This window comes from Pezoporus occidentalis, unplaced genomic scaffold, assembly GCF_034315485.1.
Source record: "Pezoporus occidentalis ecotype Australia unplaced genomic scaffold, CSIRO_AGI_Poc_V1 ctg36, whole genome shotgun sequence".
In the NCBI taxonomy this organism is placed as follows: domain Eukaryota; kingdom Metazoa; phylum Chordata; class Aves; order Psittaciformes; family Psittacidae; genus Pezoporus; species Pezoporus occidentalis.
The window spans coordinates 4,449,047-4,475,366 of record NW_026915591.1 but is presented as its reverse complement, the minus strand read 5'-3'; the positions used below and the strand labels follow the sequence as shown (position 1 = coordinate 4,475,366).

The following is a 26,320-nucleotide window of genomic DNA, read 5'->3' as shown; positions in this document are numbered from 1 at the left end:
ATCAGGCAGTGTCTTTGTAGGGGTAGATGCTAAATCTTTATGTGCTTAAGGTTGAGCTGAATTTAAATGCATATTTATTACATTACTATGAAATTGTGTCTCCAAGCAAAGACCTTGTGCTTGCATAAGAGAAGAATCCATGTTTGCTTTTACTGTGAGCCATATTAACTCCATTTGCAACTGGTAGCAAAGTGGGAGGGAGAGAAATGGTTTATTTGTCCTTTAGTTGTCAGTGGAAAATTGAGTACATGTCAGGGATTAAATGAGCAGTGGCATAAGGTCACCTATGAGGTATTTGGAAAGCTTTTGTACAGTATTTAGCAGCCCAAGCAAATGGAAAGTTCAGCTGCAATCACAGCAAAAGGATTAGAGCAGAAAAATATATGTGGAAAGCACAGCTCCTATTATTCCTGAACTAAATTAAGTACAGCCAAAAGCAGGCTTAGCTTTAGTGGATCCAAATGGCAGTAAGAGAAATTACTGCACTTTTTGAAATACTGTACTCAGCATCAGTGAGTTTTGTTGTCTTGTAGTGACAAGTGATCAAATGTTCATGGTTGGTTATTGCCTAGTTATAAAATTTCAGAAAGCAACTCCTGGTCCTGTTTGCTTTATCCAAAATCATTAAGGTTTAGGAACTGTGTCTCGAATTTGCAGCTATTCTACATATGTTACTAGGGATTCTACTAAAGTCTTTGCACAGAGCAATTTCTCCTTTGGCAATCAGTTTTCCAAAATTGAAGTCCTTTCGTTGTGTCCTCTGGAGGTCATTTAGTATTTCTACTACAGTAACTTCTACAGACTGTAACTAAAATGAAAATCAGTTCTGCTTGGTAGAGTACATTCAGGTAAGAAGCAGTCGCTATCCTAGTAAATTGGTTGGCAAAGAAATGATTGGCATGAAGTTGGAGGAAGAGCAGGGGTGCAGTTAAATAAGACGTCTTGCCAGCAGGCACTGTACAAGGTCAGTAGCAGGTACAAAATTATATCCAAATACTCTGATTCATAATCTAATGCCCTACAGAGGCACGCCTTGTTGTGGCTATATCTCTCTACATGACCATTTTAATATTGCTACTGAAGTCATTTAGTGGACTTATTGCTGACCTTGAAGTTAGTGGTACAGCAGCAAGAGGATGTTGTGTATTCTTGCTTCTCAAACTGTAATTATGTCTGGAAAAGAAAAAAAAGAAACGCAGACTTACTAGAGCGTGTAATCCATAGGGAAATAATAGCAGACACACAAAATATGAAGAGAAAAAATAAGGGAATAAAGATTTTAGTTGGTTTGTGAGTGGACTTTAAAAAGAAATCTCCCATTCATCCCCATCTGCTGTGCAGTGGTTCACATCACAGAGTGGCCTGAGAACACACAAGAATTCCCTTTCAGATGAAGCTGAACTATGTGTGCTTCAGAAGCACACCACACCTCATGCTTTCTGACTGTAATTTGATTTGCATGTCAAGGCTAGAGGGTAGGCCAAAGTAAAACCACAAAATGTAAATATTGTGGACAGTAAGACCTCAGAACCAACTGTTACGCTTTGCCTACTTCTGTTAGACTCTGCAACTTGCTAATGTCAGCATACACAAGTTACCTGTTTTGTTTCGTATTTTAGCTGGGAAGAGATAAGTGATATTTGTCAAAATTAATGGTATGATCACTTAGAGGGTGGTTTAGAAGTAGAAAATGTTGCACTGATTATTTTTTTCCTTCCCATTAGATAATGATGTGTAGATAAAGTAATCACAATAAGAAATTAACTTAAATAGAGGTATATGCATTTGTCAAGAGAAATACCAAAATTATCCTCACCAAAGATGAAGGTCACATATATTTTCCAAATCTTTCGTTTTAAATGCATACAGAAGTTTGCCTTGTATCTTGTGTGGACAGCATTAGTTAATGACCTGTTTTATTTCCTGTTCCTGTACCTCCTCAGGAAGCAATGGCCATCTTTTGGGTTTGGCATTTCCAGTTATTAGCAACCTTCGCCTCAGTCTTTAATAGTATGACATTGTTCTTCAGGTATCCGGCCCTCTGAGCTGGAAGTTGAGGATGAGGAGCAGAATGAAGCCCCTGTAATCCAAGGGGAAATGGTCAGGGACCTGCTACACTACTAAATGCACACAAGTCTATGGGGGCAGATGGGGTCCACCCAGGGTACTGAGGGAGCTGGCAGAAGTGCTCACTGAATCATTCCTCAGCAGTCCTGGCTGACCAGGGAGGTGCCAGCTGGCTGGGAGTTAGTAAATGTGACACCCATCTGCAGAAAAGGCCAGAGAGAGGATCCAGAGGACTACAGGCTTGTCAGTCTGACCTCGCTGCTGGGGGTGGTTATGGATCAGATCATCCTGAGTGCCATTGTGCACCTTGTACAGGATGACCAGGTCATCAGGGCCAGTCAGTGTGGGTTTATGAAAGGCTGGTCCTGGTTGACTGACCTAACCTTCTTCTGTGATAAGGTGAACAAATCAGCAAATCAGGGAAAAAGGCTGTGGGTGGTGTCTACCTGGACTTGAGTAAAGCCTTTGATGGCATTTCCCACAGCATTGTTCTGGAGAAACTGGCTGCTCATGGCTCAGATGGATGTACTCTTTCCTAGGTAAAAAACTGGCTGCGTGGCTAGGCCCAAAGTGTTGAGGTGAATGAAGTATATCCAGTTGTCAGCTGGTCGTAAGTGGGTGTTCCCCAGGGTTCAGTATCGGGGCCAGTTCTGTTTAATATGTTTCTCAATGGTCTGGATGAGGGGATCGAGTGCACTCTCAGTAAATATGCAGACAAACGCTAAGTTAGGTGGGAGTGTTGATCTGCTTGAGGGTAGGAAGGTTCCACAGAAGGATCTGGACAGGCTGAATCAATGGGCCAAGGCCAGTTGTATGAAGTTCAACAAGGCTGAGTGCTAGGTCCTGCATTTGGGTCACAACCACCTTATGTAGTGTTACAGGCTTGGGGAAGAGTGGCTGGAAATTTGCCTGGTAGGAAAGGGATCTGGGGGTTTTGGTCAACAGCCACCTGAATATGAGCCAGCAGTGTGCCCTGGTTGCCAAGAAAAGCAAGTGATAGGGTGAGAGGAAATGGCCTCAGGTTGTGCCAGGGCAGATTTAGACTGGATATTAGGAAAAATTTCCTAACCAAGAAAATTGTCCAGCATTAGAACAGGCTGCCCAGAGAAGCAGTTGAGTCCCCATCCCTAGCAGTGTTTAAAAGACATGTAGATGTGGCGCTTGGGGACATGGTTTAGTGTCAGACTTGGCAGTGCTGGGTTGGACTCGATCTGACTCAATGTTATTCTTCAATCTAAGCAATTCTATAGATCTGTGATTCTAAAATTTGTTAAATATATTTATAAAAACCAAAATCTTACATTTATTGTTTCATAGAATTGGTTCAGCTTCTGTCTTCAGATTTCTGTCCTCGTGAGCAGGATATATTTTATTTTTTATAGCAGCATGTTAAATTTCTTCATTTCCAGGAGTTCTTCAGAAAACTACCGTATGCCAGTGATGGAATACAAAGTGAATGAAGGAATGTCATATGAATTCAAATTTCCCTTCAGGAATAATAATAAATGGCAGCGAAATGCAAGCAAAGGACAGGGACCTCACGTGGCTCAAGTACCATCCCAGATACAAAGTCCAGTAACATCTAGGATTGGGAAAGGAGAAGGGAAAATTCCACCTCCAGAACGAGCAGCCAACATCCCTCGAAGCATCTCTAGTGATGGGCGCCCCTTGGAGAGCAGGAGGTATGTGTCATCTTCACAAATGGCTCAAAATCTTGTCTGGAAAAGAGTACAATAGATTTGTCTGAGTTATCTGAATACTGCTTTTAATCTTCATTTTAATTAGTTATAAGGCAACATGATTATGAGTGAAACATTAGGCTAGAGGAAATACCTATCCTGGCATGATTAACCACTAAATGTGTTACAGGATTGTTAGGCTATGCTTCCCTGTGTTGGATGGTATTGTAAAACTGCTGAATAGTTATTTAAGTTTCAAATGAGTTACCATCAGATTTTTAGATCTAAGTGTTCCTGAACTTCTGCATTTTGAAGAACTTCTCTATTTTGAAGAATTAGACCAAAATTTTAGGTTGTTTATAGGCTTGGTGGGATTGTCTGAAGCTCTCAAGGCAGAAATAGCATCTGCCAGGATGTTTAGCAAGAGAATTCTGACCAGCATAAAAAGCAAGTTTATCTGATTGAGGAGTTTTCAAACTTCTTAGGCTAGAGAAAGGATTGGTTTTACGTTTGCATTTTTCCAGGGTGGTCTGGGGATTTTTGTTGTATTTGGGTTTTTTTTTTAAACAAGACAGTGATTATTATTGAAGTAAAAGTATTAGGCACATCCTGTCACAGCATTTTCATTCTTTCACAGGAAAAGGTGTATTTGATAACATTCAAATGAACTGTTATTATTTGAATTAACACAACAAATCTCAGAGTCTACATTTATTAAGAGAGGGAAACAAGCTTGTAGCTTGTATTTCTTATTTTGAACAATTCCTTAAATTAAAAAAAGCTGTAGACAGATTCTGATCATGATTTGCATTGCTGAAAATTATAAAGCCCTGGAAATAAAATGCATATTGGAGAAAATTTAAAGAAAAAGAATGTTCAAAGATGCTGCAGCCAAGACCAAGAAAGTACCAAGGTGAAATTGAAACTTGTGTAGGAAACGTTGTTAAGAAATTCTAGTAGTTGGTAAGGACTTCATTTTCTTCCTTTTTCATTAGACACTGTTGTAATTCTGCACTGAGACTGATTAGAAAGTGCCCCCCCCCCCAGTTGGAGCTTTGTGTAAATTCAGTAGAAAGTTCCCATCAGTGTGAGTAGCAAAAGAGATTTTGCCACACTGAAAGCACTAATAATTTCACAGTCAGCCTGGTAAGATTGTGAAAAAGGTTGCAGAAGTCAAGGAGACACTGGACTCGGCTCTCTAATGGCATGTTTGTTCCAACACAATTACACGGCTTCAGGCTGTATCTGTCTGTTACAGCTGCAGACCGGCCAATGCTGAATTAGAAGGAATAGGAGTTTGGATTGTTGTTTTTTTTTCCTGCTCTCTCCAGTGCTGTAGAATCTCACTCTGTAGTTATGGAAAGCGTAGCAATACCTGGGCAAAGTTTAAGGCAATGGCAGAGGATCAGTTTCAGTTGAGCTGCTGCTTTTTCCAGACCCTTCCATCTCTTCCTGGCATTTATCGAAGAGTTTTGTCTAGAGTCTCAAGCTGGCTGTTCCATGACTTGTGCTGAGGAGAGAGAGCCTTCGGCTGTACTGGGTGGCAGATGGGGTTTTAATAACTGTGTTTTTTCTTGTGCGTAAAATTGTGTGTGGGCAACATTGCATACCTAAAGCATCCAAGATTTATCCAGTCACTGGATGCTAAAAAGGGGTTTAGGGCATGGCAAATGTTTGCAAAGTGAAAATTGCATTTCCATATACTCAGTATTTGTTTTCAAAAAGTGAAACTTTGACTTTCCATTCCCTTCCTTTTCAAGGCATATAGCTGGGGTGCTTCTTCTCTAGACATTGTTAGTAAATTTTTTTATCGTTGCTCAAAAAAGGCTCTATTGGATCTTTTCATCCTTAAAAGTGTATTATCAAAGTAGCTTTTAAGTGTGGCTGGAATTTTTTTTTTTTTTTGGAGGCCTGAAAAATGTCTTGTCTTTTTTGTCTGCTAAACATGTTAGTCTTGGCTGGATCAAATTTAAATATAACAGCAGCTGCATGAGGTTAATGTGTTCCCAGTTAAAGTGAAGAAAAATACATTTTTGGCATTTTAACAGAATACTGGAGGGGGAAAAGGCAATAAGCTCACTCCAAGACTCATTAGTCTGTTCTCTGCATGATAAAAGAAGTTTTGCTTTTGCAGAAGCTCAGATACTTCTTACTGTGTAAAATCCCTAAAATCAACAAAGGTGAGCTTTTCATAGCCCTTTTAAATGCTGTCTCGTTTAATTTTTCACCAATAGCTCACATTTTTCATGGCATAAAGTCATCTCTCAGGAGAGGCTGGAATCTGTGTGTTTCTGGTGCAGGTAGCAGAAATGGTGCTCTTCTGTGCTTTGCTCTCTACATTTTGTTCTTTGCTCATCTCTCAGCTGGTTGGAGAAATAGAGGACCAAGGGTAACTTGGTAACATAGGTACCAGAATCTGTACTGGTGGTCCCTGTGATGCAAAAAAGGTCTTCTAATTAACGTGACTATAAACAGTACCTCACCGTATACAAGATAGATACTTCAGTCTATCTGCAGTGTTTGTTCTGTAGAACAATTTTAAGGGGTTTTAGAAAAAATCACCTTTGTTATGGCTTAGTAGCAGTGCAGCACAGATATCCGGGATTTCCTTGCTACCATTAGAGCTTCACTTCTGAAAAGTGTCAGTGCGGCTGGAAACTAACCCTGAGGATCGCCATCCATAAGTAATTTCACTACTAAATTATAGCTGTAACCTCAATTTTAATCTTTGGTTGTTGTCTAGATAACACTATCACTTGTGTTTCTGTGCTGAGCTGCAGTTCAGTCTTGCTGATGTGTGACTTAATACTTAGTTGGTTTGGGGCTGGAGCTGGCATTTATCTCTCTGTGCTCCTGCCTTCTGACTTCACATTTTTCATTTATTGAGCTGGATGCAATGATGGCAGATCTCATTTGCCTCTAAGGAACAGCAGTTATAGTTTGTGATCTGTTTTAAGAGACGTGGCAGCTGAGAAACCCATAGTAAATTGATCCATGTGGCTCTGAGCTCTCAATCTGGGATGATTTTTGAAACTAACACTGATAGCAGTTGCCCAGAACCACAGAAGTTTGGTACCATCATTAGCCATAGCTCCAGCAGGTGGGATTTCAACGAATGAAATAGAAGCATTATATTTCTGACATATCAGACCTGATATGGTGTTCACTTTAATGCTAACAAATCAGCAGTATATCCATGACATACAATTTGAGGGATTTAATTTAAACAAAACCAGCATAACAGGCAGGTGTTTCACCCTCTGAGTACAAAGTGCTCTCAGAGTACATGGAGTACAGGTGTAACTCTTTGAATTACCTACCAGTGATACTTGACTCATGATCACTCTATGTAGCTAGAGGCCCTAAATATGCATACGGACTGAAACTTTAGTCCATTTAAACATGCTAAATTAAACAAAAGCTGTATTACTGCTCCTGAGAAACAGGAGGATTTCACCTCATATATATAAATAATCTTGCCTTCCTGTGGGGACTTCTGTTGTAGGTGGGAGAGTAGCTTGCTTGACAGCCACTTGACAGTCCCTGATTCTGAGATGGCAAATGCCCAGTCCTGTCCCTAACCAGCAGAGTACTTAAATTTGTCTTTTATCTTTCATCAGCAAAACCAAGATCCTGGTTGTGTGGCTTCTCCATGTGCAATAAGCTGTAGCCATCCCAGAGGCTGGTGCATGATAGGGGGTGTGGTATACCCACTCAGTGCTGTGCTCTTTGGCCCAAGTGTTTATAAGGTTGTTCTAGAAATGAGTCCCATTGTTTGACTCAGTTTTGTCTGGAGTTCTGTGTCGCCACAAGACTTGTTTCTGAAGGCCTAGGGCAGTATCTTCATGTATCCAACTCACTCACTTATGCTTAAATTCTCCCTCTTCCTCATAGTAACCTGGCTCCTTGAATGTATTCATGATAGATGCACGTATTTGTAGCAGGAAAAATAACCTGAAACTGTACTGATCTTATATCTCTAACCTTATTGCAACACTGAGAATGAAAAAATTAGTAATATAAATGCAATAAAATCTGAACTATGGCTTCTTTCACAGCATTAATTAGTCCACATGGGACACAATATAGGCTATAACCCAGAGTAAATATCAGGGTGATACATTAAGGAAAACAACAATAAACCACATATACATGAGGTGTGCCAGAGTTAATGTTATTGGAGAAGATGTAATTTTAGAGCTTGATTGCATTCTCCCCCGCTGCCTCAATTGTCAGTTTTTATTGTGTACACATGGTTTCTATACCTTATTAAGAAAAAAATGCAGGCAAAGGAGATGAGCTAGTGTTAGATGATAATCTCAGTTAACTTACATTGGAACTAGTCTTAACTAAAACTTGATTCAAGAAACATCTGAAGTGTGAAAACCAGCAAGCAAAGCACGCGGATGGACTTGTGCTCTTCAGCGTGCAGTTCAGCACTGTTCCAGATGAAAGCTCAAGGCTCTAACTAAAAAGTTTCCAAGTACAGTCAATATTTTCAACCAAATGGAAAACTGATTTATGGCATGACTGCAGTCAAACATTGGCTGCAAAATCCCACAGTATGTAAGTCCTCACTGAGAACTTTGGAGCACAGCCCTGAAACTTCGTAATTCTTTGAACAATGCCTGTGGGTAGTCAGCGATAGTAACTGCCCCAGTAATAGTTTATATGTTAATTCCTGCAGATAGATTCTATACTGTTCTGACATTATATAAAAATCCTAATCTGCAGCTGCTTAGTTTGGATCAGTGACATTTTTCCTAATACAAAGAAGCAAGTGTCAGTGTTCATCTTGCTACGTGTCAAGTGAGCATTGTAGCACGCACACTGCCTACTCACAGGGCTTGCAGATTAGCTATTTTGAAGTTTTCATAACCATTTTACAAATTAAAGCATGTATTAACATGAGATTATGTATTACACATTCCCTGCTGGTGCCAGAACCTAGAACTGGCTGTAGCGGTGGAAAATACAGTTCCTGAGTACACCTGGCTGTAAACCCAAGCTCCTGTGTACCAAAAACAGTTGAGAAGAGCCAGGCTGTGTCATGTCAAGAGTTGGTCTCTTGTCTGAGAGTCCATCAGATGGGACCAGGGAAAAGCGTAAGAAATGCTTACAAGTAGAAAGCAAGACTTCTTGCCAGATCTGCCAGTCTCCTGACTGTCTGCTATTGAAGATTGCCTGAAGCCAGATTTGTTTCACTGTTGTGTTTAACAGCTGTGGATGCTATCTCTTCATCCAGGTGCTTGCTAGTCCAGTTTACTACTTGTTCTTTTGTCAGGAGGGATAATGAATAATCGCTGTTTGCTTGATCCAGTATAATTCACATTTGGAGGAATTAAAGCAGATACGATAAAATTCTCTGTAATCTGTGGAGCCATATAGCCTACTCAGTGTTTCTTCATACGAAAGTCATTCTTTACCTCTTGCTGTCCCATCGCCTGCTTCTGTATATCTTCTTGTTATGATACATGTTTTCTGAAGAGCAGTGTTCAAATTGAAGGAAAATATTTGAACAGGTGTATAGTGTGGTATATGATAAGTTACAACATAACCACATAATTGCATTTTATGTTTCATGCTCTATCCCCTTCCCCAAAATTGCTGATGTTCTTCTGTCTTGAGTGGTTTGGTTTCTTTGTAACATGAGCATTGACTCAGTGTTTTTGGTGAACTGTCACATCTTGAAGTATTATTAGGACTGCAAAAATCAATCACATGGAAGATAAACATGCCAGAATTAAGATTTGCAGTTTTATTCAGAACTCTTGTGTAACTGTATTTTCTGATGCTTCCTTTGATTAAATTATGAGAATTTCTTTTAACAGAGGACATCTGCCTCATTCAGTTCACACAGTGGATGCAGCTCATTAAAGAAGAGCTGTTTAATATTTTATTTTCCTCGTCATTACTCCATTCCTTATTTACTGGATGGCATTCAGATCCTGCTATAAAGATACAATTACTAATTCCTCTCTAAGCTTTACAGTGGTGCCCATTACTATAGTTTCTGAATGCTTCATGGGTATTAATCAAGTTTAATTTCCAAAACTCTTCTGTGAGAAGAGATGTCTTTGGCCCTCTTCAGATTAAGAACAAAAGTAGAGAGAGAAATTATGTTCTAATCATTTGCTGTGTCTTATTTTGGGCATCTCATACTTGGAAGTGTGCCCAGCATTGTTAAGTTTTTATATATTCAAATTAGAGCTTCACTTGACTTCAGCTGCTTTGGTAAGCTTTCAACTCAGAAGTAAATGGGGCCTTGGAATCAAATAAGTCCTTTGAGAAATTTGCAGTTAGTGACATAATTGAAAAGTTTTCTTTAACAAATATGCCAGTGGTCATATTGGAGTTCTGCAGTTAAGCGCAAGAATTCCATTTGCTAAGTCAGCACTGAAATGCCTTGACTATAAAGCTGTCCTTTCTCTTCTGCCAGCCTGTGCCGCCTCCTCTTCCAAGCTGTTCAGTAATTACAGGAGAAGTGGTAGCACAAAATAAAACTGCATGGGACAGAGGTCCTAAAGGAAGGTGGCACCTGTATATGATCTTATAACTAAAGACTGCCTTAGGCAGGCCATAGGCACAGAGTGTGCTTGACTGACATTTTTCCTATGATGTGTATATTGCATACCTATACATACTGAAGACATGAGGAAAATTATAGCTAATGACATGGAAATTAATTTATTAGGAGCAAGAGCATGCTTTTGATGTCTGTGTTGTCATGCTAAACAAAAGAAACATATGCCCATCCCACTCGCTGCCTTCACAAAAGATGGTTTTCTTCCCATGCTTGGCAAGATTAAACCAGTCCTTTCAGGATGAACTAGATCTCCTAGAACTAAATCATGCATGGTATAATCCCAGTTCAGTTGACTGCAGTGAGATTGTATCTGTTTAATGCAATGGATGCTTGGCCTATTTTAAATTGAATTATGGGACTCATGCACTTAACCATTTGAGAATTTCTTCTTAAAGCTGTCTTTTGAAATAGATAATAGCTTGTTTTAATCTGGTTTTTAATTATAAATAAAAGACAAACACAGAATATCTTAACTATAGGGGCATACTGCTAACACAATGCTCCTTTTGTCTTGGTAAGTAGATTTCAATAGCATCTCAATAGATGCTAGATCAATAGACTTCAAAGCAGCTCAAAAAGTCAATTTGAACTAATTTACTCTAAAGTTCTTTTGTCTTATTTATGTTTCAGATAGAATGAATGAAACATATTTCACTGTTGATGTTTTTTAGTGCTGTTGTGAACTGTACTCACAAAATGTATTGTTGCTTTAAACAATAGGATGTCCTACCTGACTGGTTGTTCATTGGTATTGTTCAAACCACATTTATAATACAATTTTGTTTGCCCTTGAGAACTGTCATATTTTTAAAAAAAGTTATAACTCCATGACATAGTTCTGAAATCTTGACATTTCCTCTAAACAGTGCTGTCACTTTTTGGCAAGGCATAGGAAGTAAAGAAAAGGCATAGCTGAATCTGAAGTGAAAATGTAAGCATTTTCCAACAGGAAATCATTTATTTGAGAAGTAATTGGTTTCCTTGCCATAAATTCTAATTTAGTGTTGGGGAAAAAAGGTCATACTTTTAAATTGTGTATTCCTCAGCAAGCATAGCTGAGTTTTAAATGTGTGTGCCTATATAAGTTAGTGAATGTTATTGAAAGCATGTATTTTTGTTGGCTGAACTTTTTTTTTTCCCTCTTTATAAGAGTGCCACTGGGAAAGATAACTGCTTGGCTCATGGTTCCCCAAGTTTTCAACTCTTGAACCATATTCTTTGCAGTCAAATATTCGAGAAGTGTTGCTTGATAAATGTGAGATAAGTTAAATTAATTTGATAGGCTAAAAACGAATTACTGGGTTGGGTTTGGTATGATACTTGTAATGGTCAGGTGTTAGATCATTCCTTTCTTGTCTGGGAAAGAGAGTCATATGCGTTTTATGAAATTCCAGATGGTCAAGATGTTTGGTCCAGTCCTACTGCTCTTCTCATCCTAAGATTTTGGTAGTTTACTGCTTTTGTGCAAAGTAGTCAGGGTAAAATGCACATTTGAGATATATATAGACACATACGCTCTTCGGATATATATACGTAACAGTATATATATATGCATACAGTAATCATAAATCAGTGAGATGTGGGGTTTTTATCATTCTCGAAAGAGTTTTTGAACTTTAAAAGTTCTTACACTATTGTGGTGAGAGCTGATTAAAATCTGCCACTCCTCTACAGATATGAAGTGTCTGGGCTGTGACCTTCTAAACCCCCAGACCCAAGTTGTGTACTGAGATAACTGTGTGTTTCACTGAAGTCAATATGATTTTGTAATTATAAAGGTTAAGTTGCTGTTTAACTTGTGTATTTTTCCTAAAGTTATTTTTCCTAAACCACATGATCAAGATTTTCATTCAGAGTAGGATTTTGAAGTTCATGGATGATATAATTTAAACTCTGAAATCACTGCTGAATTTCTGAATGGCTGCAGTCACCACCAAGTAGACTAAAACTAGCTTAGCAGCAGTGAATTTGGTTGGGTTTTGGGAAACAAAATGTACAAAGCAAAAGATGATCTCAAAAAGCAAAAGACTTTTGCTAACTACAGAACAGGATATATGAGTTGGAACAGTCTAAGTCTGCTGCTTCCAGCCATTCTGCCCGGGTGCATGTGTTGCAGTTCTAGCCCATTTATTTGCTGTATGGTTATTCTGACAGGAGAAGGCTTCATATAACTCAGGTCTGTATTTTCAGCGTTCTGGTATGTTGAAATAGTTTCATATAAGAATGTTTAGTTTTTAGGGGGTATTTTAAGGTATTTACAAATTTAGTCCTTGTGATTTAATGTGGACAAGTTTGGTGGCATAAAGATAAGCTTGATACTCTTGGAAAAGTTTGCACAGACAGCTCAATACAGTTACTTTAAATTCCAGGCAAGAGTTTGTTTTGAGAATTAGAAATATTTTGTCATTCTTCATTATTCCTTACATGCAATCTGTAAAAAAAAAATCAAGACTTTCAAATCTGGGATGTTTTACTAGTGTGTGCCAGCTTTTTCCTCCCACGCTTGCCTCTTCATTTACTCCCCTGCATCCAGCTTTTCACAGCTGATTTAATTTCACCATTAATAATGGGAAATGTCTGATCCTTCAACTGACTTCATTTCTACTGTCTCTATGATGCTGTATTCTTTGCTGATGTAAGAATTTCCATGATGTTGTCCCTCAAGCTTTGTACTATGATATTGCTGATTTGACTGGGTGGTTTGCTCTGAACAGATTGTCTCCTGGTTCTGATGTATACGTCACGGTTTCATCCATTGCCTTAGCAAGATCGCAACAGTGCCGTAATTCTCCAAGCAACTTATCATCCTCAAGTGAGACTGGATCTGGTGGGGGCACATACAGACAAAAATCTATGCCAGAAGGGTAGGCACCAGACTTTTTTCATACTCTTTTTAGGCAAGTCTTTTGTTTGCTGTTCCATTTGTTGTAATGTACATTAAACTGAAGGAGTGCTTCCACAGCCTCCTGTCAGCTGTTGTTTACACACATTAAAATGTGATTGTTTTCAAATATCATTGTCATGCTTTTTGAAGAGTCAAGTGTTAAAAATCTCTTGCCCTCCCCCTTTTCCCTTTGTGACCTAACCTCTGATTCTAGTCTACAACTGCTTAGGTTACTATACAAAAGGACCTTTATGTACTTAAAAACCTTCAGTAAAGGTACTGTTTTCATGTTGTAAATTGCTTCATTCACAGGTTTAGATTCTACAACAAATTAGGTAATAGATTTGGGACTTCATAGTCTGTTCTAATAGTTGAAGCAAAGTAGTGTTTAGTGCAACTAAGACTTCAGCTGTGTAGGCACAGAAACCACTAACTAATCCACAGCTAGCATCTTTTTTGCATGTTCACAGTCATCCTGTTTTAAAGTGCTGTCTTCCAGCTCTCCAGAAATCTTCAAATTTTCCGAAGTGATCCAATATCAGTGTAAGGGGCAACTTACAGAGAAAGAAATTAAATCTGTATCATTTTCAGAGAACACTGAAAGGAGCAATAAATCAAGTATATCCAAGCAGGGAAAAAAATTATTGGCAGCAGGAGAGCTGTATACCACATTCCGAACTGCTTCTTATAGAGAATATAAAGGGGCAAAACTGCTGATAGTTCACACTGCAAAGCTTCCCTCTCAAGTTGTCTTAATTATGTTGCAGGTCATTGTGTGTAACTCAGTTCTGGTTTGGATCTTGTGTAAAGTAGAAGTATCTTCTATTAAAAAAAAAAATTATTATTTGTAAAATTAAATACCAGGAACTGTTTTGCACAAGGCACTATCTTTTGCCTGTTTAGGTGCCTGTAAGAGGACAGTGCTCTGTGTCGTAGAGTTACAGAATCAGCTAGATTGGAAAAGACCCTTAAGATCAGCAAGTCCAGCCTTTACTCCAGGACTGTCAGTCTAGAGAATGCTGTTCTGGCCATGTGCTTGGGCAAGTGCTGCTCATTGCTCTAGGGCACTGAAGATTTGTCTTCCCTGTCCTTCTCCTTGCAGCTCAGTTTGAGGTTTTAATTTCTTTTCTGCTGTGCACCTCTATGAAGGGTTTGATTCATGAGACTATTGAGCCTCTTGAGATCATTATTTTAACTTTGTGCTTAAGTCCCACAGACAGTAGGAGATTTGCTTTGAACCCATTAAACTTTGCTGTAAGGAAGCTAAGTAGAAGTGTGTCCAAACCTCTGCAGCTGGAAAAAACACTTAACCTCTTTATACACTGCTTACTTCCTGGCTTATTTATGCCAGCAGAACTTATTTATTGCCTTGAATTCTGAAGAGCAGCTTGTGCTCCCAATATCTTGTCTGCTCTTTTCCAGCCATGTCATTTGCTCTACAAAAAAGGTATTGCTGCCTTATGTCATTAGACCATCACAATCATAACTGCTTGAGTAGAAAAGGACTTTCAGACACACTGGGCTTTTTGTTTTGAATTGGCTTCAGAGCATACCAGCACCCATCCAACCCTTTTCCATCTTTCAAGTTAATTATACACACATGTTCACTATAGCATTCTGAGCATTTTGCAAGTTCAGCAGAGATGTGTCCTAGAAATGTTGTCTATACAGTCTTTTTGGTTTTGAAGTTTTAATTTAGTGCAAGAAGACATTGTTTAAATGGAATAATGAAAAAAGAAATTAATGCATGAACTTTGCATGTTCCTTATTGGATGTTTTTTTAAAAAGAAGAAATATCACTCATTAAACTCCAATTATTTGACTATTATGTTCTGTTCTCTTAGGAAAAGTACTTTGCCTCACATACTGTCCTTGTACACATGAATCATATTTACTCAAGACTTTTCAAACATCATCTGCCAGCCTAAATGGAAAGCATGAAAAATGTAATAAGGAAGGAAAAATGCAATTATGAAGGAAACTCTCTTGCCTCGATAAGCAAACTGATGTTTGTCACATTACTAAAAATCATTGCAGTTCCATGTGCATCTTCTGTTGAGATTCATCTCAGACACCAGCTTCAGGGCAACTCTGTAGTGATGTTTGGTATACCAGGTAGAGCTGGCCACTGATTAAACCCATATATGCTGCTAAAATAGGAGAGAAAGATTGTAGTATTTAATTACTAAGATGGTGGAAAGAAGGATGGGCTGCAGTAGGGGCTTAGCAGACACCACATCCTGAAGGTAATCTTCCTGAGGTGAGGCTCCAGTGTGCTCTAGGTATGCCAGTCCCTGAGATTTCGTATTGCAGGAAATCTCAGCTGCATAATTCGTGTGTATATTTCTCTCTCATTGCATGATATGACAGATTTGGAAAGTTTGTGAAACTTAGATGACTGGAAGCATGGGTGTGCGTCCAACCTCTGTCAGACATTGGTAAGAGCAGTAACTGCTGCCTCTTCTAGATTATTGGTCTATATCCTATGCTGGGTATAGGCAAATCTTCACTGCCTTCAAGAATACCCAGATTGCTCTTGATGTACATATGTGTGTTTCATTTACTTATCCTGTGTTTATCTGAAGTTTATCTGAAGGTATGTATATATAATACATTATTGTAGAATGTATAAATGAAATTCAAAGAAATGAAATTGTGGGTTTCTTCTTATGACATATATATAAAATGTCTAGTTAAACAATTTATTCCCGATTTAGCTCTCCTTCAAGTTTTTTAGGTTCATTCCTACATACCCCAATGGGCTATGTATTTAAGCAGCATAGAATATAGCACCACCTGCATTTATTATTCTCGCTTTGGAATAGCCCACATCATGTAAGAAATGCAGTCTAAAGATATTTCATGCTGCTCAATGAATAGAATAGTGATTTTAATGAAATAAAGTTAGAAATATGTTGGGTTTATGTATCTCTGATCTTGAAAAAAGTCAAATTATAAATTATGCTAAATGCAAAATTGACTTCTTTTATACATATGATCACTATGGCATTTAGGTAAGAGGATAATGCGTAGGAAGTAAAATATTGATGCAGCACAACTTCATCATAGCAAGGTTTCTTGGGATTTTGGCTTTTTCTTTTAGGTAGTAACTTCTAGTTATTTTGTCATTAAAAGATATTCTTCCCAAAATACTTCCCAAGTCTTAAAAGGTTGAAAAATTACCTCAGATCGCTGTTTAAAGAATCAATCAGCTTTGCAAATGCTGTATTTAGACTTCCTATGCATGTGTTGAATTGGTATTGAATTTGTCGTGTTTAATTTAGGTATATGATTGAGTGAAATCTTACCTAGTCTGTGTGAATGGAAAAAAAAAAGCATTACTCAGTTCATGCAGTTTCAATGTAAATTGTTTGTATTCAGAAAGCAAATATATCCAGGTTTTCATTACATTTTTTCTGTTCATCAAACCTCATGTTGACTGTACCAGGGAGCAGTGAACAAAAGGGAAATAGGATCTTCTTTGGGTAAAATTTAGAAGGGACAAATTTCAAAACATGACATTTTGGAGCTGTGCTGTGTGTAACACTGCTTGTCTTTAAGGATGGGAGTGGGATTTTGTTGTTTTGAGTCGTGATGATGCTTTGGTGGGTTCATTTGGCGTAAAAGTACCCTAACTTTCAAATGGGTTAACCACACTGAGCTTTTTCTGACAGTTGGGCAGATGTCTGTTTTACAGTGGAGGTCATGTAGGCAGTCTGTAGGTAGTAGAGTAGGTGGAAAGCAGAGTTTGGGTGTTTTATTTTCTGTTCTTGTGTTAGATGCGTAGTGAAACTCCTCTTGATATATAGGGAATATATCAGCCTGTTCTAATTCTTTTGGGTTTTACTCTGTGCATGTAGAGTTTTGGGAAGTTTTTTTCCTTCAGGGTATGTCTGATTGGGGAAAAAAAAACAGCCACCTCAAAAATGCATTATTATTGAGTAATTCTTAATTATTGACCTGTAAATTCTGAACCCAGCTATAATTTTTTTAAAGACTTAAGGGGTTTGTATGTAATAGAGTATCATGGATATAATTCTTACAGGCTTTTAGGCATATAAGGCATATAGACAGTATGGCACAGAAGTATTGTGTGTCTCCTTTGTCATTAGATTATTCTCTTTGAGTTTACTGTATCTTTATTGAGCTTTCCAAAATCCACCTGACTAATCTAACAGCATTTACAAAGTCCACTGAACACAGTTTTCCTTTTGCTCTCTGTGCTTTCTTCTACAGGAATAGGAATACATGTCTTGCTCTTTTCCTACAGCTTTAGTCTACTTTATTTTGTGATCAAATAATTTAATAATCTCCAGAATTTATAATCCCCAGGTTTTGGGAATCCGTATCTAATACAGTTATCTTTATAAACACTTACTTAAAATATCTGGCAGTGCAGTATTGTCCCAAATGAGTCCATGTTGTGTTTGCTTATATATCTGCATCATCTAGGTATAACCTTACTTAGTCTTTTGCTCAGAACCCACGGAAGTGGCTGAGATCCATGGGATTGCCCGAACAAACTTTCTGATGCTCTCTTTGACCAATTTGAGGTAGTGATTTCCCAGTTAAAAGGATCCATCCTTTCATAATAAACACACCTCATTTCCCTCTGTGGCTTATGTGCAAACTTTTACGTTTTAATCATTGTGGTCAATTTTCTGTAACTGTGTAATGGTCTGAGCACCTTTCTATGTAAATATCTCTGTAGATGAAAACTAATAATTTTATTTCTGAATAGTTTGGTCTGTTTTTAATTGTATGCACTGTAACCAGCTGTTCTTGATGAAAGAAGCTCAATAAATCAGTAAGTACTGTAATCTTACACACTAAAGAAGCACAGGGGTCCTGAAAGCTGCCACAGAATTCAGTGGAAACACATTATAAATTCACTCAAGCAGTTGTGCTGTGTGTTGGTCTGCCCTGTTGTTTGACACTAGCTTCTTAAAAATGCTCTTTACCCCTTATGTGAGATTTATGCATATTTAAAATCATTATCTACTTTGTTTTTTGGGGTGTTACAACAGGTTTGGAATTAGCCGTAGATCCCCTGCTTCCATTGACAGGCAGAACACTCAATCAGATACAGGTGGTAGCGGCAAATCCACACCCAGCTGGCAAAGAAGTGAGGATAGTATCGCTGACCAGATGGGTAGGTAATTAATTCTTTGCTATCAGCAAGTGGTACTAACTACAAGGTGACTTTGGCAATACCTCTCCATGCAGAGAAAGAACCCTCTTAAGCACTGTGTTTTCAGTGTCTTTGAAAGTTAACCTTCTTCTAGGTCTGGAACATGTACTAGCTTGTGCAGTCTGTTTCCTTGGGACCTATGAGTATCACCTGAGGAAGAGCTGACTTCAGTTCTTCATTTGACTGTGGAACTAAATCTACCTTAATGCTTTTACCCTGAAACACTCTGTCCTTTTAGAAGTAGCTGGGTAGACATGCTTAATAATTTGTTGTGCTGTTGAGGACTTGTTTGACCTCAGCTGCTCTCCTGAGTGGCTTGGCTTAGTTTAATTTTTGCTCAGTTTGTCTAAAGTGCTTGTGATGCTCCCTCTTGGGTGCTATAGAAATGCAAATTGATTGTTTGATCATTGAAGCTATAAATACCATGTACAAAATGAAAAAAAAAAAAGCCAATTAAAGTTTAAATAGTGAAGTAAATCTATAGCTTGGTAATCACCTTCCACCAGTGTATATGTTTTCATTGCACTTGGCAATTAAGCTGTCAGCTGAGGGAACATATTAACTACATAAAACAGCTGGCTACTAAGAATTCGCATTGTTAAGTCTTCATCTGAAGTTTTTGCACATAGACCTTTTGCTACAGCTATAGCTTGAGTTGAGTGAATACCAGTGAGATTGACACCAGTGGAAATGTCCTGTCTAGAAGCAGCCTTGAATCCTACATGATCCCTATGGTCAAGGTTGCTAGATTGGATTTTTCTGACTTTGTTACCATAATTAAACAATTCCGTATTTTTTCTTTTTCAATATAGATCATCATTTTACTGCATCACAGCTTTTGTTCTATGTATATGAATTAATATTGAACACAGAGTAAGGTTCAGTAAGATCAGCAGGAGTTTAAGGCAAATGACACCCTCAGGTTCTGAAGATACGCTTTATTCGCATACCTTCACAACCTCAGTGATCTGTGCCTTGTTATTGAAGCCATCTGTCAGTCCCTCCTTCACAACTCCCCCCATACTTCTCACTGAAAGGCTGTGATTATACTGATCTGCAGTTCTCATTTTGACAGAACAATTTTTAATCGCATATGTTTTGATACTGTGTGATGATAACAACACATGTAAAACTGATCTTTTGCTTAGCATTACTTTTGCAGACCAACAGTTGGGTGGTGGTGCTGCCTCTGAGCAGAGCTGCCAGCAAGTTCTGTTCTACGATGTCAGGTGCCACCATATTAGCGAAATAAATAAAGCCAAAAAAGAGCAGGGAAAATTGTCTGGTAAAATTGTTGGCTCCAACATTTGGCAAAGGCTGAAAAATGCGACCTGACATATAATTGCTGTATTTTATCTCTTGTGTATTGTCCTGCATTCATAGAGTCGCAGTTGGAAGCTGCGTCTTTGACTGGAGACTTTATTGCCAGTCTGGTGAATCTAGGTGAAAGTTTGGTTCTATGACACATAAACATATTTCTACTTGGGATAACCTGTCTCAAGGTAAATAAAGCATTAGGTACAGTGAATCCACACACTCACTCCTTTCTCCTTTCTGGCCTGTTCTTAAATTCAGAAGAACTTTGTGCACCAACACTGCTTGCTACCACTTGCCAGGGGGATTCAAGTTTGGTTTATTTTTTTCTATATAGTATTTTTTTAATTAAAAAGACAAAGTTTAATTTAAAAAAAAAAAAAAGCTAGCAATGCTGCAGGTCAGGATGAACAAAACTGTTGCTGTGTTGGGGAAAGCACTGCTAATTACCATGGATATTAAGTACTTAATGTTTATAAGCATGTATTCTACTTAAAAGCGGCATTTTTAGAAGCGCAGAATATTGCATAAGCACAGGAGGGAAGATTCATGTAAAAAGTCACAACTGAGATTCTTCTAAAAATACTGGCCTTGGGCTCTGAGAACACAATTACCTACCTGATGGGCTGTGTCTGAACACCCTCTACACTTCCATAATTTTCTCCTGGGAAAAAATAAGTTTAATTGTCATAGAGCACTCCTGTGATTGTCCATATGAGTGACTGGAATTCTGTCCACTTTTGTCAGGTTTAATAAGTGTTCCTTTTGTACACCCATGCAGTTTCCACCTTCACAGCCAGCAATTTTTAAGGGAATATTATGATTTCAACAAATCTTTTGCTGGCTCTTCAGTTAGAAAATGTTCATTTAACTTGCCTTAACTTTGACAAGAACTATGTGTAGTAGTTATACTGCAGAAAATGTGTTTATATACATGATCACTGTAGACTTTTGCTATTATCCTGCCTTGCGTAGAATATGATTTAACAAAATGTGGATCTTCCTAATTTTAGTCTCTTGTCCATAAGCAATGTACATATCGAGACGCAACGTCAATACACTGTGAAAATTAACATTCTGCTGGTTTAGTGCTCTGCTATAGTGCTGTTGGACAACGGGGGCATCAACTAGGTTGGAAAGACCTTTAAGATTATCAAGTCCAACCTTTACCCCAGGGCTGCCAAGGCCACCACTAAACCATGTCACTAAGCGTTTCTTGTACATGTTTTTGGAACACTTCCAGGGATGGTGATTCCACCGCTTCCTTGGGAAGTCTGTACCAATGCCATGATGCCATTCAGGTGGTTCTAACAAATGCCAGGATGGTGACTGCTGGATTTTCATAAACTTGTACTGATTTACGCCAGGCAGGAATGAGCCCTCACTTACTCACCTGTGTTTTGTCACAATATACTTATTTTTTATTTGAAATTAATTTCATATTAGGTATCCAAAGTTTTGGGGTAGTATTGGGAAAACAGCAGTGTAAAATGAGGTTACATGTTTTTGTAGCTTGTTGCACTGCATATACTTTTCAGTACATCATGTGCTGTATTGCAGAACCAACATGCCATCTCCCAGCAGTGTCAAAGGTACTGCCATCCTTCAGAGAAAGCCCCAGTGGAAGACTGATGAGACAGGATCCTGTCGTTCACTTGTCTCCAAATAAGCAGGGTCATGTAAGTTATCCTAACAATGGAATTATTTTATGTATTGCTTTTGCTCCAAAGACACTCAATACCAGAAGTGTAGTTCAAAGTATATTCAATATGATTTAAGAAGGAGGGAAAAAAATCCTCAGGCCTCGTTCTCTACTAGAACATGGAGGAAGTAATAGAGCAGACCTGTTGTTTCCTGAACTCTACAGCAGCTAGGCACAGCCTACTGAACTATTTATTAGTTATTGCCAGTTGAACAGCAACTTCGTGTCTGTTAGCTTGTGATAAGCAGAGGGTGAGTGGGAATTTACACGGCTATTCGTAGGCCTCACATGTGAGGCCTAGAGTTACTAATATATTTTTTAATGCAACACTTGGAAAGCCACTTATTTAAAACAAAAGAGTGCTCTTGCTTTTGGGTTTGTATTTTCCCCATTTTCTTCATGTATTACTTCCTTTCCATAACCTACCTTGCACACTGGTGAAAAACTTTGTCTGAAAGGTCTGCCGGAGTCCTGCTGAAAAAAACCACAACCCATTCTTGTTTTATTCTTGTTTAAGATCTAAACAACAAATTCTGTCCTTCTGTCTCTGCAAAGTTTGATATTCACACCTTTTTGGAGGCTCTCACTTCCTGATTTATGTACAGAGAGATAGATAAATATTCATAAATAATTTTCAAGACATTTTAAAATTAATTAGAATTACAAACCCCCACACACCCTTTAAACTTTAAATTACCCAGTAAGCTGTATCACTTTATCTATTTATATAATTGTATAAATACAGAGTTATTGTGTGATTATACTGAAAGTATTAGTTGCGCTTATGTGTGAGAGAATCTTTAGTTGGTTCCTCTTAGTTGCTCCTGCTTACCAGCATTCTTCTTTCAATATAATATTTTAATTCATAACAATACATCTTTATTATTTTAAAAAAACCCAACACACCACACCTGTCCATATTCTTAGGAGCACAAGCTAATTTTTGTATTTAGATTGACCTGCTTTTCATGAGTTGTGTTTAAACGCGTAATAATGTCATATAAAACTCATTGCTTGCGTGCAAAGCGTAGCAGTGGAATTATTATTGCTTGCGTTCTTCTCGTTTAGTCGTTGTTAAAGTAAATCTTTATTATGTGGACAGATGTATGGGGGAGTGATGCAGTTCTTAATGAGGAGCAGTAGCTTTAATTGGAGATAACTAGAAGCCTAGATCAACTTATTTAATATTCCTACTGTTTTTTGTTTTTTTTTTTTCAAGTCTTGCTTTAATATTGTAAGAAGTGGATGCTGAGATTTCTTGCCCACAGTTTACATCCATTCCCTATTTTCCCTCTTTTCCAGTAAAAACAGAAACGGCATCTAATTTTTTATATTTTACTGGGATCTCTGTGCATGCCTATTCAGTAAAACTCCAGGGGCAGGCAGATAGGCAAGGTGGTTCTAAGTCTCCTTTCCATCCCTTCCCTTATTCTGAGGCCATGTGGTCACCAAACAAGTCCATTGCCTACCAAAAAACTGCTTCAGTTCTGACTATATAATCAGAACTTAGATAAATTCTGTAGATGAAAACTAAAATTAAGGAATTCAGATGGGTATAAATACCCCAAAGATAGGTGAGATGCTAAGCAATGATAAGCATATGGCAAGAAATTCTTCCTGTAGTGGTATAGTCTAGTGATGCTCACTATGAAATTGAAGGCATTCAGTTTCTTCATAACATCAGGTTGTAACCAAGGACAGAACATACAAACCAGCCAGACACCGGCATGCCCTGATATTTAAAAGCAGTCCATTAATGCTCCCTTCCTTGCAATTCTGCCTCTTGGAAAACGATTTCAGATTAGTAAAATGGCATTTCAGTGGCCATTTGCAAAGGGTACTCCTGCTGAGGAGGAATTATACCCTACAAAGGGGTAGAAAGGAGCAATGGTTATTTCACCCTAGTTTAACCTGGGTGATGGGTTAAACTAGGCAATTGGATTATTAAAATAACATGTGCTTCCTGTGGATTGGTTGTATTTTATGTTCTAAACCATTGGAGTCTTAAAATAAGAATATTTTTAATTATAGTAGTTATAACCAAGTCTACACAGCTCAGCCAATTTCATTGGAGAACTGTGCTTGAAAGGAAACAGCATGAATTATTTTGGGATAAAACACAAACAACTCTGACTTTCCCTGAACAGTTAAGATGTGGCTTCCAAATCCACATGAAAGCTCTTTATGTGCACCCAGAGAAGAGCACATGCATTACACTGGAATGAAAGTTTTAGAGTTTGTTAGTCTCCTCAATGTATCTATCCAATCCCTCAAGGTAGAAGAGCTCCTATTGTGCAGTGGTGACTTTGTAACTATTTATTTCCTCCTCCTCTTTACTGCCATAATTCTTACATAAACCTGCAAGTCCGTTTGTTTCTTTTTTTGGATTGTTGTTTCTTCTGTAGTCTGACAGCCACTACTCCAGCCATTCCAGCAGCAATACTCTGTCCAGCAATGCCTCCAGTGCTCACAGTGATGAGAAATGGTATGACAGTGGAGAGCGCACCGAATCGGAGCTCAACAGCTACAACTACCTTCAAGGGACTTCCGCTGATAGTGGCATAGATACCACTTCCTATGGACCTAGCCATGGCAGCACTGCCTCCCTGGGAGCAGCAACATCTCCCCGTACAGGGCTAACAAAAGAAAAAGTGGCACCACTGTGGCATAGCTCCAGCGAAGTGGTCTCCATTGCAGACAGGACATTAGAAAAGGACAGCCACATGGACCGAAAGACCGAGTCTTCACTGAGCCTGGATATTCACAGCAAAAGTCAGCCAGCCTCCAATCCTCTAACAAGGGAGAACAGTGCTTATAGTCTTAGTGATGCCGTCTCACATACAAGGTAATTTTCACCTCTTAGGAGATTGACCCCTCCACACTCATTTTCCTATTCTCACTCTGAACTATCAAAAGTGAGAAGTAGATGTTGAAGAGACTGGTTATGTTAACCAGTGTTTTGAAAGATCTCACAGTACAGAATGCTTGAATATTAAGGCCACCTTTAGTCTTTGCATCTCCTACAGCTTATAACTAAAGAATGTCTTTAAGAGTGTATTCCATACAGCTCCTGCTGTTATCCTAACATAAGATAGATGTGTGTGATATGTTCATAAGGAATATCTTGCAACAACTGAAGTTCATATGTGGATCAGAAAGGAGATCAGTACAATTTATTAATGAACAGTTTAAAATGGGCATCTTTTTTAGTCTTGCAGGTACACATTTCAGATGTTTCTCACTTTTTTTACCCAGTCTTGTTTAGAAATCTGTTTGCAGTCAGTATGATCAGTGTTGAGGTTGCTTGGGAGTGCCATCATGTAGATTTTAATCTCATTTTGCTGCAGGCTTGTGGGTACATTACAGTCACCTTCCCTGTCTTCCTCAGTTTTGTCACTAGTAAAATTGGCATATCGAGTACGTGTGTAATGTGCTTGGACACCTCAGATGGGAGATATCCAGTATACACATTAACCAGAGCTGCCAGAGGCAGAAAATATTCTAGACCATTTTCATAACCTATTTCCCAAAAGGTATTCAGCGTGCTTTTTGAAAAATACTCGATACTGTGTCAAACTAGCAACAAGAAAAAAAAAACACAGCTCTTTCAAGGAACGTGTATGATAATGATAAATGGTTGGCCTTGTGGAGCCTGACTATTGCACTTTTATTCTTGAGGCACCTCAGGTTTGAGCATGCAGCTAAAATGCCTACAAACTGGGAGTCTGAAGCAATTTTTACTAATCGTTTTGGGCAAGGCTACATTTATGCAAGGCTAGATGTTTATCAGACATTTCAACAACTCATACAGTAGCTGCAAACAGAGGGTTGTCATAGAGACTGTACTGAACGGTCTCCATGTACTTTGTAATAGTAATTTTGACTAAGTAAGCTATTAATGGTGGTCCTGCTCTAGTTTTCTGCTTCTCCTGGTTGGCCATTTTTGGCACTAAAGTTCATATTCAGTTGCTATAAATCCCAGCCAGGTCTTTGAGACTGGTGTTTCCAATCCTTGCTTGAAGGACTTAGCAAATCTGTAAACAACACTGTGCAGAGGGACTTAGATTTTGGGTGATTTTAGCATGTGTCCCTTGAAGATTAAAATCTATATGGTAGTTATTTACAATTTTATACCTTTTCAGACAAGCATGTTCGTATTCAATTTTTTATCATTGATTAGAATTTACCACATGCCCTGCAATACGCCTGAATATAACTAGCAGCAGCTTTACGGGAGGTTCTTACACAGTTGTCAGTAGCATTTCCATTTGGAAGGATTTGTTCAGAAGCAACTCAAACCCTCGGAAAATTAGATGTAATTCTTGGAAACTTTACCATAAAAGTGTGCCTAAAGTGAATGCTATCTTTGTACATCTACAGTTCTGGTTTGCTCTTCTCTGAGCACCAAATAGGAATAGTTCAGTAGAAAAGCTGAGAATATCTTGGAAGGGCAGCCATACACTTGACAGCTCTCATCTTTGTCTTCCATGCATATACTTTGCAACTTGATTGCTAACTTAAGTCCAGGATGTTGTCTTGTCATTATGTGGTAGTGTTGTGTCTCCAAGCATGTTATTTTCTATTGCTGGTTTGGATTCATTTATGTGATGCTTCTCTGATGATAAAAAATCTCTACATGTTTTTTGAGGCTGTTACTGATATTTCCAGATAAAGATTCCCGAGGCTTTGTGCTAGGAAAAACAGTTGGGGTTTGGTTTTTGTTTTGCAGTTTCACTTAAAAAACAGATGTTAAAAATGCAGCTCTTTATAAAGAGGAGTAGTAGCAATTTGTAGAACACATGAGGCATGATACTTGAGAAATACTGCAGTCATTGCACCCACATTGTTTATTTTGGTGGAGAGAGAAAAAAAAGATGCTTGTGTTCCTTTATTTCTT

The 26,320-nt window shown here is 38.3% G+C and overlaps 1 protein-coding gene across 3 annotated transcripts in view; it reads left to right on the top strand.

Moving 5' to 3' along the window:
• SIPA1L1 (signal induced proliferation associated 1 like 1) overlaps positions 1 to 26,320 on the top strand; it is a 214,769-nt gene that overhangs the window by 170,365 nt on the left and 18,084 nt on the right. For all 3 annotated transcript variants that reach the window (XM_062630841.1, XM_062630842.1, XM_062630840.1), the window contains exons 11-15: positions 3,477 to 3,749; positions 13,047 to 13,196; positions 18,244 to 18,368; positions 21,282 to 21,400; positions 23,829 to 24,268. In XM_062630841.1, the coding sequence (XP_062486825.1) occupies positions 3,477 to 3,749; positions 13,047 to 13,196; positions 18,244 to 18,368; positions 21,282 to 21,400; positions 23,829 to 24,268 (1,107 nt within the window). The remainder of the gene's footprint in view (positions 1 to 3,476; positions 3,750 to 13,046; positions 13,197 to 18,243; positions 18,369 to 21,281; positions 21,401 to 23,828; positions 24,269 to 26,320) is intronic.